At 50.8% G+C, this 12,002-nt stretch overlaps 1 protein-coding gene and 1 pseudogene across 4 annotated transcripts; both read left to right on the top strand.

Annotated features, from left to right (window-relative positions):
- The first annotated feature begins 323 nt into the window (after positions 1-323).
- Positions 324-3,777, top strand: LOC136524858 (probable prolyl 4-hydroxylase 3). 4 transcript variants are annotated; one of them, XM_066518122.1, is made up of 8 exons: positions 324-631; positions 751-838; positions 1,673-1,770; positions 1,853-1,950; positions 2,813-2,942; positions 3,034-3,221; positions 3,322-3,418; positions 3,599-3,766. In XM_066518122.1, the coding sequence occupies exons 1-7, from the start codon at positions 384-386 to the stop codon at positions 3,393-3,395; spliced, it is 924 nt and encodes a 307-aa protein (XP_066374219.1). In that variant the 5' UTR covers positions 324-383; the 3' UTR covers positions 3,396-3,418; positions 3,599-3,766. The 4 variants fall into 4 exon arrangements, with proteins under 4 accessions (XP_066374219.1, XP_066374204.1, XP_066374211.1 ...); XM_066518107.1 differs by having other exon boundaries at positions 584-631; positions 751-1,393; positions 3,599-3,769; XM_066518114.1 differs by lacking the exon at positions 324-631 and adding an exon at positions 927-1,393 and having other exon boundaries at positions 3,599-3,777.
- A 133-nt stretch (positions 3,778-3,910) lies between these two features.
- Positions 3,911-6,385, top strand: LOC136524854 (lanC-like protein GCL2; annotated as a pseudogene).
- Positions 6,386-12,002: the final 5,617 nt, after the last annotated feature.

The following is a 12,002-nucleotide window of genomic DNA, read 5'->3' as shown; positions in this document are numbered from 1 at the left end:
GATCTCGACGAGATCTACAACTTTCTAGTTTTGAGTTTTTTCATTTGAAGTCGTTAAAATACTCAAAAAAATTAATGATATATTTAGACTTAAGGGTATTTTTGACTTTTCACACCTGCAGTTTGACGGCGTTAGAGCTCAAACTGACGACAGTGGCATGAAGGACAAAAAAAAAATTGGAACAATGACACTAAAGATCGCTAAATTTTTTCAGGGACATATAGACTATTATAATTTTTTTTAATGGCACACAGGAATTCTCCATAAAAAAAAACCCGCGACTCTGGTCAGAGAGGGAGGGAGAGAGCGAGCTCGAACCGGCAGAATACAAGACCGAGGGAGCGGAGCCGCCGCGCGTGCGCTGGAACGTAGGCGGCGGGGGCATGGCGGGCCGGGTGGCGGGGCGAGGCGGGAGGCCGCTGCTGGGCGGAAGCGGCGGGGGCGGGAAGCGCGGCGGGAGGCCGTCGATGGCGGTCGTGGCGGCGCTGCTGCTGGCGTGCGCGGCGCTGCTCCTGCTCCTGGCGCTCGGCGCGCTATCGCTGCCCGGGGCATCCGAGGGCGCCGGGGGCCGCGGCGCGGGGCTCGCGCGCCCGCGCCCGCGCTCGCACTTCCGCAGATCCACCTTCGACTCGTGCGTTTTTCCCCCCTCTCCACGATCTCTCTACCGCGCGCTTGCTCGCGCGGTTTTCCCCTGAGATGCTTACTGCTCTGAGGTGCTTACGCGTGGTTGCTCGTGCTTGCGTGCTGCAGGGGGCTAGAGATGCGTGGGGAGAAGGGGGAGCCGTGGACGGAGGTGCTGTCGTGGGAGCCCCGCGCGTTCGTGTACCACAACTTCCTGGTGAGTCCCTTGCCTCATTCGTTTCTGTTTGGTGGGAAGGACAAGGACCACATGTTCTAGATGCGATTTGCTTCATACTTTTGGCCAGGAGATCTCGAGTTTTCTGTTGTTTCAGTTATGTTGAAATCTTGGATGAGCAGTTGGCGAAGCACCAGACCTGTTGATACCCTGATTATGGAGAGCGATCGAAATGGCTTAGCCCTTTGCCAGATTCCTTGCTCCTTTTTCAGTAACATTTACGGACGCTTTGAGAAAGCCTTTGCCCGAAGTGGCTGTACAAAAATAGTGGCATTGGGTTATGCTGCGAATGAGATGCCGAATTGTGTGGCTTTGTTAACTCTTCCAGATCTGGGCGGCAGCACTACTGTCAGTGTACTTGAATTGGCTAGTCTACATATGAGATATGAGATATGGCTGTCATGGAGCTTCACCAAGATCCCAAGAGTTGAAACTGAGCCAGGGGTACTAATCCCCATTTACTGTCAGTGCCATGCATATTTTCAATTGCCGCGGTGGTGGATCTGGAGTTCAAACTCAGGTTTTCAACCAGGCTGGGTATTTGCTTTGTGTTATGATTATCATTTATCAATTCACCTGAAACATTATAGTTATTGAGACTTATTCTCACTTGCCAAAGGCCCAAATCATTCGAATGATTGTTAAGTCATGCTTGCTGTTGTAGAGATTGCATAATATTAAATGAAGTAATATCAGTATCAGTGTCATGATCAATTTTTCATAATCAACTGTGTTGTTACTGCCAACTATTTCAAATCCATTTTAGTTTGCTTCACCAAGCAATCAGGTTATGACTGAATTTTATGTTATTCTCAGTCCAAGGAAGAATGTGACCATTTGATTTCACTGGCAAAGCCTCAAATGAAGAAGTCAACAGTAGTTGATTCAACAACTGGAGGGAGCAAGGATAGCAGGTTTGAACATTTACCGAAATTCCAAATTCAGGGATGTTACATCATCTGTGATGCTCATTTTGCTTCATGGACATATATGAAGGGTGCGGACAAGTTCAGGAATGTTTCTTAGAAGAGGGCAGGACAAAATTATTCGGACAATTGAGAAAAGGATAGCAGATTACACCTTCATACCTGTAGGTACGTAGTATTCTTGATGGGTTTAATGTCAAAGTGCTTGCCTACTATTTTGTGAAGGAAACAAGTCAGTATGCTCAACAGACATTTAGACTAGGTTTAATGTTCGGATGGTGCTGTTTGACACAGGCACACAGCTAGCTTGTACACTTAATTATCTGCTTCATGGAATGACTGAAAGTCCTTACTACTGCTCTAATATTCAAATGGTGCCTAACTTTAAACCGCACTTTAGGTCCTGCATTCATCATACAGATAGAATAGCCTGCATTGTGGATTTGTGGGACTGAATTACCAAACTGTACTGTACTAAAGATGTTACCACAATCACAATTTCTGGAAATGCACTAAACTTTGCGCTTCATTAGATTTAATAGATCCTTGATTTTGTGACAGTTTGTAGGATATCATGCCAATGTACTTCAGTATGACCTTGGAGGTTTCAATGCTGTACATGTCACTATGTAAGGTCTCACTAAAATCTGCATGATGTGAGGGAAAAAATGTATGTACTGATTGTTGCACTAACAAGTACTTCCCCAAATTTAGTTTTTTAGAATAGTACAGCTTGTGCAGTTTCGCTGATGTGGATGGTTTGACATTTAAAAAAAAAAGTATGTAGAGGTACATATACCCAACAATATGACGAGGTACAAAAAGGGGCCTCAAGCAGTAAGTGTCAAGTGTCTATTTCAGCAAATAGAAAAATAATAGACCATTACAGCGTAATCTGATGGGCACCCCTAAATGTGAATAACAATCAAGTCTTTGAACATTGGTGCCTCTGTACCTGATTATTTTGTACTGCGGTTTTACTTCAAATGGCATCAGCACCTCTCTTTATTGTTTCCCTGTACTTTCGCAGAGCATGGTGAGGGTCTTCAAGTTCTCCACTATGAAGTTGGGCAGAAGTACGATCCTCACTTTGATTACTTCCATGATGATTACAACACCAAGAATGGAGGCCAGCGTATAGCAACTCTTCTTATGTATCTGTATGTATTACACTGTTGGTATTCTATGATATGTGCCGTTGGTGACCCAATTGCCCAGTTGACATTTTGTATGGCAATTGCTATTTACTAGTTCGGATGTTGAAGATGGTGGCGAGACTGTGTTCCCTTCGTCGACAACAAACAGCAGCTCTTCACCATTTTATAATGAGCTGTCTGAATGTGCAAAGGGCGGTCTATCTGTTAAACCAAAGATGGGAGATGCACTTCTGTTCTGGAGCATGAAGCCTGATGGATCCCTGGATCCCACAAGCCTGCATGGTGACATTACTTGATCTTTGATGCCATGCCATGTTTTCCAACAGGCAGGTGTTATGCCACAGTACACTGATGCTTCTATTTTTCTTCAAATTTCCTTTAGGTGGATGCCCAGTGATAAAAGGCAACAAATGGTCATCGACAAAGTGGGTGCGTGTTCATGAGTACAAAGGTTAGATACAAGAAGACACAGACCTGAGGTACTAATTTTTGCTCAGAAACCAAAATGGTCCTTATACTCTGTTTTTAGTTTGGCAATTGCAAAAGTAGTGCCGGGCCTCTACCTTGTACCAACAATATCCCCGACATATGTTGAAATGCCTGCGGTCAGCTTCGAAGATACATTTCAAATTCACTGAAATTTTGTCGACTCTTTGCAGGTCATGCACCGGTTCAAATTCGTGGACATTTTGGCACACGTCGAGGGTTTCGATTTTCCATAGAGGATTAATTTACACTTAATTCTTTTCTAGCTGTTACTGAGGCAATGTCTTAGGCTCCGTATTGTACATTAACATGTTAGGCTGATGAACATAAACCTGATGATTCAGAGATGGACGTGTTCGGTGTATACTGCCATTGCCCTTGTTCAAATAGATGTCTTATTGATGTTGAAAAGATCTTTTCTTTGTGTGTGACTATCCTAGGCTTTTCTCTTCTTTTTTTTATGGTGGTACCCAATACGCGGCAAAACTGAAGAAGCTTATACAATCTCTCTTGTTTAGCCTAAACCGAAACAGGATCACCTCGAAACATTGTTGATGTTAAGCTTGGAATCTGAGTGGCGGGAGCTCGTGGCTAGTCCTGCGGCGAACTGCGTTGTTTAGCAGGATAGCAGTGGCCGTTCTTTGGGAACATGAAATCAGCGGCGCGTTCCACGCGTTGCTCAGAGCGCGCGACAGACGTGCAACCAGCGAACTCGCAAAACATTTTATAATAACCCGTGCACGCGGCAGTCATGGGAAACGGCGGTGGGACTGGCGATAAGACGAAGACGAAGGCGACAGGAGGCCTCACCGGTCGCGAACCCTCCTCCTCCTCCAGCCACGCCTCGAAACGGCGTCGGGGCCTGCGCGGTGAGCCCATGGCTGACCGCTTCTTCCCCAACGACTTTCCCGACTTCGTCGCCGAGGCTGAGGCCTCCGACGGCGACGGCGAGGGGCACCGCCCCGCGGGGGCTTCGGGGCCTGCTCTCGCTTCCGTACAGCAGGCTCTCCGACCGCTTCGTCCGCGCCGCGCGCCGCCTCAAGGACAAGGTGCGCCCAGCTACTCGCTCTCTCTCGTTTCATCTGTCGCCCGCCCGCCCGCCCGCCCGCCCGCCAGGTGCTCGACTGATTGCTCTCGGCTTACCGTCCCTGCAGGTGGTGGAGGAGACGTGGGTGAAAGCCGGGCGGAAGGTGACAGACTACACGCTCTACACGGGCTCTCTCGGGACAGCGCTGCTGCTGTTCAAGTCCTTCCAGGTCACCGGAGACCTCGGGGACCTCGCCCTCGCCGCTGACATCGTCCGCGCGTGCGATGAAGCGTCGCGGGGCCTGCTGTAAGAATAAGATGACCGACCAAGCCCCCCGCTTTTCTTGTTCATGCTTGGTGCTGGTTGCTTTGGTTGGATCTTCCTGTTACTTGTTCATAATTGTATGGAGGTGTGTGGCCTGGGTGTGTAAGGCGCAGGTTCTTGACATTCATATGCGGGAGGGCCGGTGTCTGCGCTCTTGGAGTGGTGATTGCCAAGCATTGTGATGATCAGCTGAGGGTCACTCAATATCTGAGCTCCTTTGATGAGGTGAGGCTTCTGATAAGCATTGTCCTGGGTTTAGGAGTCAATTTGTTAACTTTGTATGTGCAATGCACTGTTGCCACGTGAGTGTAGAAAAACAGGTACCTGCTAATCTTGTAGACTCAGCTGTCCTTTGTGATGTTGTAGATAACAGTCACTGAGAAAGTTCCAAATGAACTGCTGTATGGAAGGGCAGGTTATGTGTGGGCTTGTTTGTTCTTGAATAAGCATCTCAGCGAGAAGACGATCCCTCTCGAGCACATTGTATGTTAATGCTATAGTTCTGTTATATAAATTCTCACACACATTTCCTTTTAAATTATACTCATGTGAAAGGCACTGGAAATCTTATTGTATCAAACCACGTCAACTGTAGAATTCTGTGGCGAAGGACATCCATCAATGAGGGAAGAAATCTTGCAAGCAAGGTGAGTAGCCTGCTGATGTACGAATGGCATGGGAAGAAATACTGGGGTGCTGCCCATGGTCTTGCTGGAATCATGCATGTGCTCATGCACACTGAACTGAAACCAGATGAGCAGGATGATGTAAAGAACACCCTGCGGTATATGATCAAGAACAAGTTTCCCAGTGGCAACTATCCCTCAAGTGAAGGCAATGAATCAGATCGCTTGGTGCATTGGTGTCATGGTGCCCCAGGTGTTGCTCTTACGCTTGCTAAAGCATATGAGGTGATTTCTGCATCTGTTTACACTTGCTCTATTGAATATCCTATTTGCATCTACATGTTTATTCAGTAGACGTTCTTGAGATCTGGTAAGATGTTTAACTAATGAGTGAAGCTGCGAATAACCAGTTGGTCTATTAATCTTTAGAGTTTGGATGTGGTCAACTGGTCACCATGAGTAACAATATCTGTATTTCAGGTCTTCCATGATGATTATTTCAAGCAAGCAGCTGCAGAGGCTGCTGAGGTAGTTTGGAACCGAGGGCTTCTGAAGAGAGTCGGAATATGTCACGGTGTAAGCGGGAATGCCTATGTGTTTCTCTCACTCTACAGACTAACCGGTAATGTTGAGTACCTCTACCGGGCAAAGGCTTTTGCCTGCTTTCTTCTGGAGAAAGCTGATCAGTTGATAGCCGAGGGGACCATGCATGGTGGTGATCGGCCGTTTTCAGTGTTTGAAGGGAAGGCTGGGATGGCATACCTCCTCTTGGACATGGTTGATCCATCTGAATCATGGTTCCCGGCCTATGAACTTTGAGAAACCCAATCTGTACAATTACCCTGTGACTTGTGAGGCTGTGTGATAATCCGGCAGTCTGGAAAACTCTGAGTTTGTGTTTTCTCGTCTACTCTGTAATGTGTGCTTGGACCTCGGTGGCGTCTGCTGTGTTTGTAAATTTGTGTTGCTGATGTTGCAAAGATCTTCTGTGAAGTATGCATGATCATCACATTCTTACTAAGACGCCATGACCCTAACTACTCAACCTTCAGCTGACATCATTCCAACTTGGCTTCCTGCTCTTTGACTTTATGTTTTTTCCTTATTTTTGAAACTTCTATTCATGTTTAAACTTACTCCTCTTCTCTATTACTAATAGAGAAATTTTACGGTGCTTAGGAATAACAAGAGCCTTTTGTTCAACTAGATCTAATGGTTAAAAATGTAAAGGAACCTAATGAGAGGAACTTAAGTTGTGGGCCACAACTTAAATTTAGCGGGCTAGGAACTGATTTCTATATTTATCCAAAGGGTATAATGGTATTTTGATCGGTAGAACCTATCACACCAAGTTAATCAGCAGCGGCGGTGCCGGCCCAACCGATCTTGTCGTCGCTGGGAAGGTGCAAACCTCATGGCTTCTGCGCTGCCCCCATCTTCTAGTGGAACCGACTATTGGACTAGCTGTAGGAATGAAGGCGACTCTCTAGCAGCGTACGCCAGAGAAGAGCGGTGTCGGGGACCAATACTAGGGTACCCGAAGAGGAGGAGCTAATGACCATCAACATTGCCTCATCCGAGCAGTCAAGAGCGCGACTACAGCTCCAACCGATCCCCTGGCGCGCAAGCTCCGCTTCTTCCGGCCTCTGGGAGAGGGCACCGCCTCGCCCCGACCCTTGGGTCTGCGCTTCACCTCGTCCGGCCTCTGGGGGAGGACTCCGCCTCGCCCGACCCCGAGGCCGCAGGCTCCGCCTCGCCCGACCCTTGGGTCTGCGCTTCGCCTCGCCCGGCCTTTGGGGGAGGACTCCGCCTCGCCCGACCCCGAGGCCGCAGGCTCCCCCTCGCCCGACCCTTGGGTCTGCACTCCGCCTCGCCCGACCCTTGGGTCTACGCTTCGCCTCGCCCGGCCTCTGGGGGAGGACTCCACCTCGCCCGACCCTGAGGCCACGGGCTCTGCCTCGCCCGACGAAGACCACATCTACAGGGCCGGCGGGACCCACATGAAGGAGAAGAAGGACCCGGCGATCTTGAAGGCCTTCGGCTCTCTCTCGTTCTTCTTTTTCCTCCGCTGTAACCCATGCTTTCCCTTGACCTATAAAAGGAAAAGCAGGGCGCTCCATAAGGGGCATCGCAACACATCATATCGATTCAGGCTAGATCCGATCGAACCATCACGAACCCATCGAACCCCAAACACACGGCCGAGTAGCAACCGAGCTCTCTTAGCACCCGTTCACTCCTTTCACCAGAGACTTGGGACCGGTCCCCCTATCGCCCGTTTGTAACCCCTACTACGAACTTTCAGTGCTTGTAACATGAGCAGCAGCAACAAACTGGACATAGGGACATTCTACCCGAACTAGTATAAACCTCGTGTCCTCTAAGCACACCATCCGAGCCAGACGCGCAATATTAGAAATTTACTTATCGGTGGCAACTTGAAACACCGACAGTTGGCGTGCCAGGTAGAGGCCTTTTGCGCGTCTCGACATCCACACCAGACCTCAGATGGCTAGTCGCAACATCAGCTAGGTCCCAAGCGTGCACGTGCGCTTCGGGGACCTGGACTTCATCGTCATGACGAAAGAAGAGTTGGCGCAGGCTCCCGCCGCTGTCCAACCTCTCCACTCCGTCGGCCTCGGCGTGATCACCAAGGCGCTGGAGGAGCTACAGCTGCACGCATCGGAGGCCCGTGCCTCCGAGAGCGACCAGTTCCTCGGCTTCGATTACGGGAGGTTAGAGCGTCAGCTCGACGCCTTACTAGGACCCCGACCATCCCGAGAGGACTTCGCCACCTCACCTTCTCGTTCGCCAACGTCATAGCACAGCTTGCCGGGGGAGAGCATCCACGAGGAAGAGGCTACCCTAATGAATGACCTTGACAACGAGGTCGGGGGGATGTAGGGGCCCCACCTCGCCTGTGGGTGGAGCAGCTGAAGGCCCGACACCAAGAGCTCGAGAAAGCGCTACTCCAGCTCGAGCAGGAACGTGCGGAGCTCGATCGAGAGATTGGGCGCCATGAAGACGGTGGGCGTGCACGCGCCATGGACCGTGATGTGAATCGGAGGATCATCAAAGACGATGAAGCACTCCCACACTTCGCCCAGGCGAGCCTGAACATCGCCGCTGTGGCGGTCTTGCTCCAGGGGCTTCTAGGGCCCACAACGCTCGAAGACCGTCAGACCCATCATGAGATTCGCACGCTACTCGATCATGCGGCAGCACAATAGGCCGAGAGCTTGCTGCCTCGGCGACACGAGCTCGATGCCAGCCAGCGCACGCCTTCGGAGCCGCTCGACAAGGACGCGTTAGTCCACCAGGCGTCACAAGGCGGCAGGCTGTGCACCGTGGTCCCGGTACATGAGCGTCTTAGCCGCAACCGTGACGCGTGTGACACCCTGGACGCCCACAGGCGTTCCCACGGTGATCTGAGGGAGGGATCTAGCCGTGGCTACCACCCTCATCATGGTGGACGCTACGATAGCGGCGAGGACCAAAGCCCGAGTCTCGGCCTGCCGAGACCTTAGGCCTTTGGCCGACACATCCTCAACGTTGCCTTTCTGCCACAGTACCAACCACCAACCAACATCCCGAAATACTCCGGGGAAACGAACCTCGGACTGTGGCTCAAGGATTATTGGCTCACTTGCCAAGCCGATGGAGCGGATAATGACAATTTCATTATCCGCAACCTTCCATTGTTCCCAGTCGATTCAGTGCAAACATGGTTGGAACACCTTCTGCCCAACATAATCCAACGTTGGGCGGACCTGAAAGAGATCTTCGTGGGAAACTTCTAGGGTACGTACAAGCATCCTGGAAACCCATAGGATCTCAAAAACTACCGATAGAAGGTCGGAGAAACCCTTCGTGGATACATCTGGCGCTTCTCCCGGCAGTGCAACGAGCTGCCCAATGTCGCTGACACCGACATCATAGGGGCCTTTCTGTCTAGGACCACCTACGAGTCTCTGGTTCACAAGCTGGGACATAAGGGTTCGCGAACCACCAAGGAGCTCCTCGACATCACCACTAGCCATGCCTCGGGCGAGGAGGCGGTCGGGGCGATCTTCGACCACCTCAAGGGCAAGGCGAAGCAGGATGAGGATGCTGGCGAAGGTGCGTCCAACCGCCCTAGCAAGAAGAAGAGCAAGCAACGATGCGAGGGCTCGCTCGTGGCCATCGCCGACCATAAGGGGGTCAGAAGCCCATAGAAGGTATCCCGAACCACTTCAAGAAGCTGCTCAAAGGGCCATGCCAAACCATTCCTTCCCCGTCAAGCATCTCTACAAGGACAACGACCTCATGAAGTGGTTTTTGTCTAGAGGCTCCAACAAGGGGGAGCACAGGGAGGACCCTAAGCTAGCCATAGACGACGTCGAGGGGAATGACGGTGGCTTTTCGACACTAGATGGTTGCCTCATCATATTCGGAGGGTCAGCAGCCTATGACTCCAAGCACTGCCAGAAGCTTGCGTGCCGCGAGGTCTATACGGTCAAGCCGGTCGTGCCTGCCTTCCTCCAACGATCGGAGTCTGCCATAACCTTTGATCAGATCGACCACCCGGAGAACGCCCCCACAACCGAGGAGATATCCGCTCGTGGTCAACCTAATCATCGACACAAAGCGACTCACCAAGGTACTAATGGATGGAGGCAGCGGCCTCAACATCATGTACGCCAAAATGCTCAACGCCATGGGCATCGACCGATCACACATTCGACCGACCGGAGCGCCTTTCCATGACATCGTGCCTGGAAAGCAGGCCATGCCACTTGGGCAGATCAATCTGCCTATCACCTTTAGGGATCCATCCAATTATAGGATGGAGACCCTAACCTTCGAGGTGGTCGGGTTCCATGGAACCTACCATGCCATCCTAGGACATCCATGCTACGCGAAGTTCATGGCCGTCCCCAACTACACCTTCCTAAAGCTAAAGATGTCAGGACCATGTGGGGTCATCACCATCGGCACCTCCTTCTAGCGCGCCTATGAGTGTGAGGTCGAGTGCTGCGAACACGCCGTGGCAATCATCGCCTCCAGGGAGCTTGCGGCCATCAAGAGGAGATCATTGAAGAAGCGCCCGACCCCAAGCAGTCAGCCAGGTCTTTCGAGCATGTGGAGGGTGCCAAGGAGGTCCTCATAGGCCCTAGCAGCTTCAAAGGCAAAGCGGTGCGCATTGGCACCACGCTTTCCTCCGAATAGGAAAGCGCGCTCATTGACATCCTCCACGCCAATAGAGATATCTTTGCTTGGAAACCCTTGGACATGCCAGTCATTCTAAGAGAAGTCACCGAGCATGCCTTGAAGATCAGGCTAGGATCCAAGCCAGTGAAGTAGCGCCTACTTCACTTCAACGAGGGAAAGCGTAGGGCCATCGGTGAGGAAATTGTGAAACTTTTGATGGTCAGGTTCATCAAGGAAGTATTTCACCCCGAATGGTTAGCCAATCCTGTTCTTGTATGAAAGAAGAGTGAGAAATGGAGAATGTGTGTTGACTACACGGGTCTCAATAAGGCATGTCCAAAGGAGCCATTTCCTTTGCCATGCATAGACCAAGTAGTCGACTTCAACCTCAAGGTGCGAAACCCTTTGCTTCCTTGATGCGTACTCCGGGTACCATCAAATCATGATGAAAGAGTCTGACCAGCTCACGACATCTTTCATCACCCCATTCGGATCGTTCTACTACATCACAATGCCGTTTGGTCTGAAAACATGGGGGCTACGTACCAGCATTGTATGCTCAAGTGTTTCGGGGACCTCATCGGATGAACCGTTGAGGCCTACGTGGATGACATCATGGTCAAGTCCAAACAGGCTGACCAGGTCATAGCCGACCTTGAGCAGACCTTCACAAAACTCTGAGCAAACAACATTAAGCTCAACCCCGAGAAGTGCGTTTTTGGGGTCTCGAGGGGTATGCTGCTAGGTTTCCTCATCTCGGAGCGTGGCATCGAGGCCAACCCGGAGAAGATCTCGACCATCACAAGGATCGACCCAATTCAGAACATAAAGGGGGTACAATGAGTTGTAAGGTGCCTCGTCGTGCTCAGCCACTTCATCTCGCACCTCGGCGAACAAGGTCTCCCCCTCTATCGGTTTCTAAAGAAGGCCGACCGTTTCAAATGGATGCCTGAGGCCTAGGAGGCACTTGGCGCGATCAAGCAGCTACTGATGAAGGCCCTGATCCTAGTCCCTCCGACCGATGGAGAACCGCTTCTGCTCTACATTGTGGCCACCACATAAGTGGTCAGCGCTGCCCTGGTGGTGGAGTGAGAAGAAGAAGGGCATGGCCTCAAAGTGTAGCATCCCATGTACTTTGTTAGCAAGGTCTTGTCCAATTCCAAGAACCACTACCCCCAAATCCAGAAGCTCCTGTACGCCATCCTTATCGCCAAGAGGAAGCTACATCACTACTTCAAGTCGCATACGGTGATGGTCGTGATATCCTTCCCCCTCGGCGAGGTTGTCCAAAACTAGGATGCCACAAGAAGAATCGCAAAGTGGGCACTCGAGCTGATGGGTCAAGGCATTTCGTATGCCCCCCAGACGGCTATCAAGTCCCAAGTGCTGGCTGATTTCGTTGCATGGTGG

The sequence above is a fragment of the Miscanthus floridulus genome, chromosome 2 (assembly GCF_019320115.1).
Source record: "Miscanthus floridulus cultivar M001 chromosome 2, ASM1932011v1, whole genome shotgun sequence".
NCBI lineage: Eukaryota > Viridiplantae > Streptophyta > Magnoliopsida > Poales > Poaceae > Miscanthus > Miscanthus floridulus.
The sequence above is the reverse complement of the archived record's forward strand: the minus strand, read 5'-3'. Positions and strand labels throughout refer to the sequence as shown.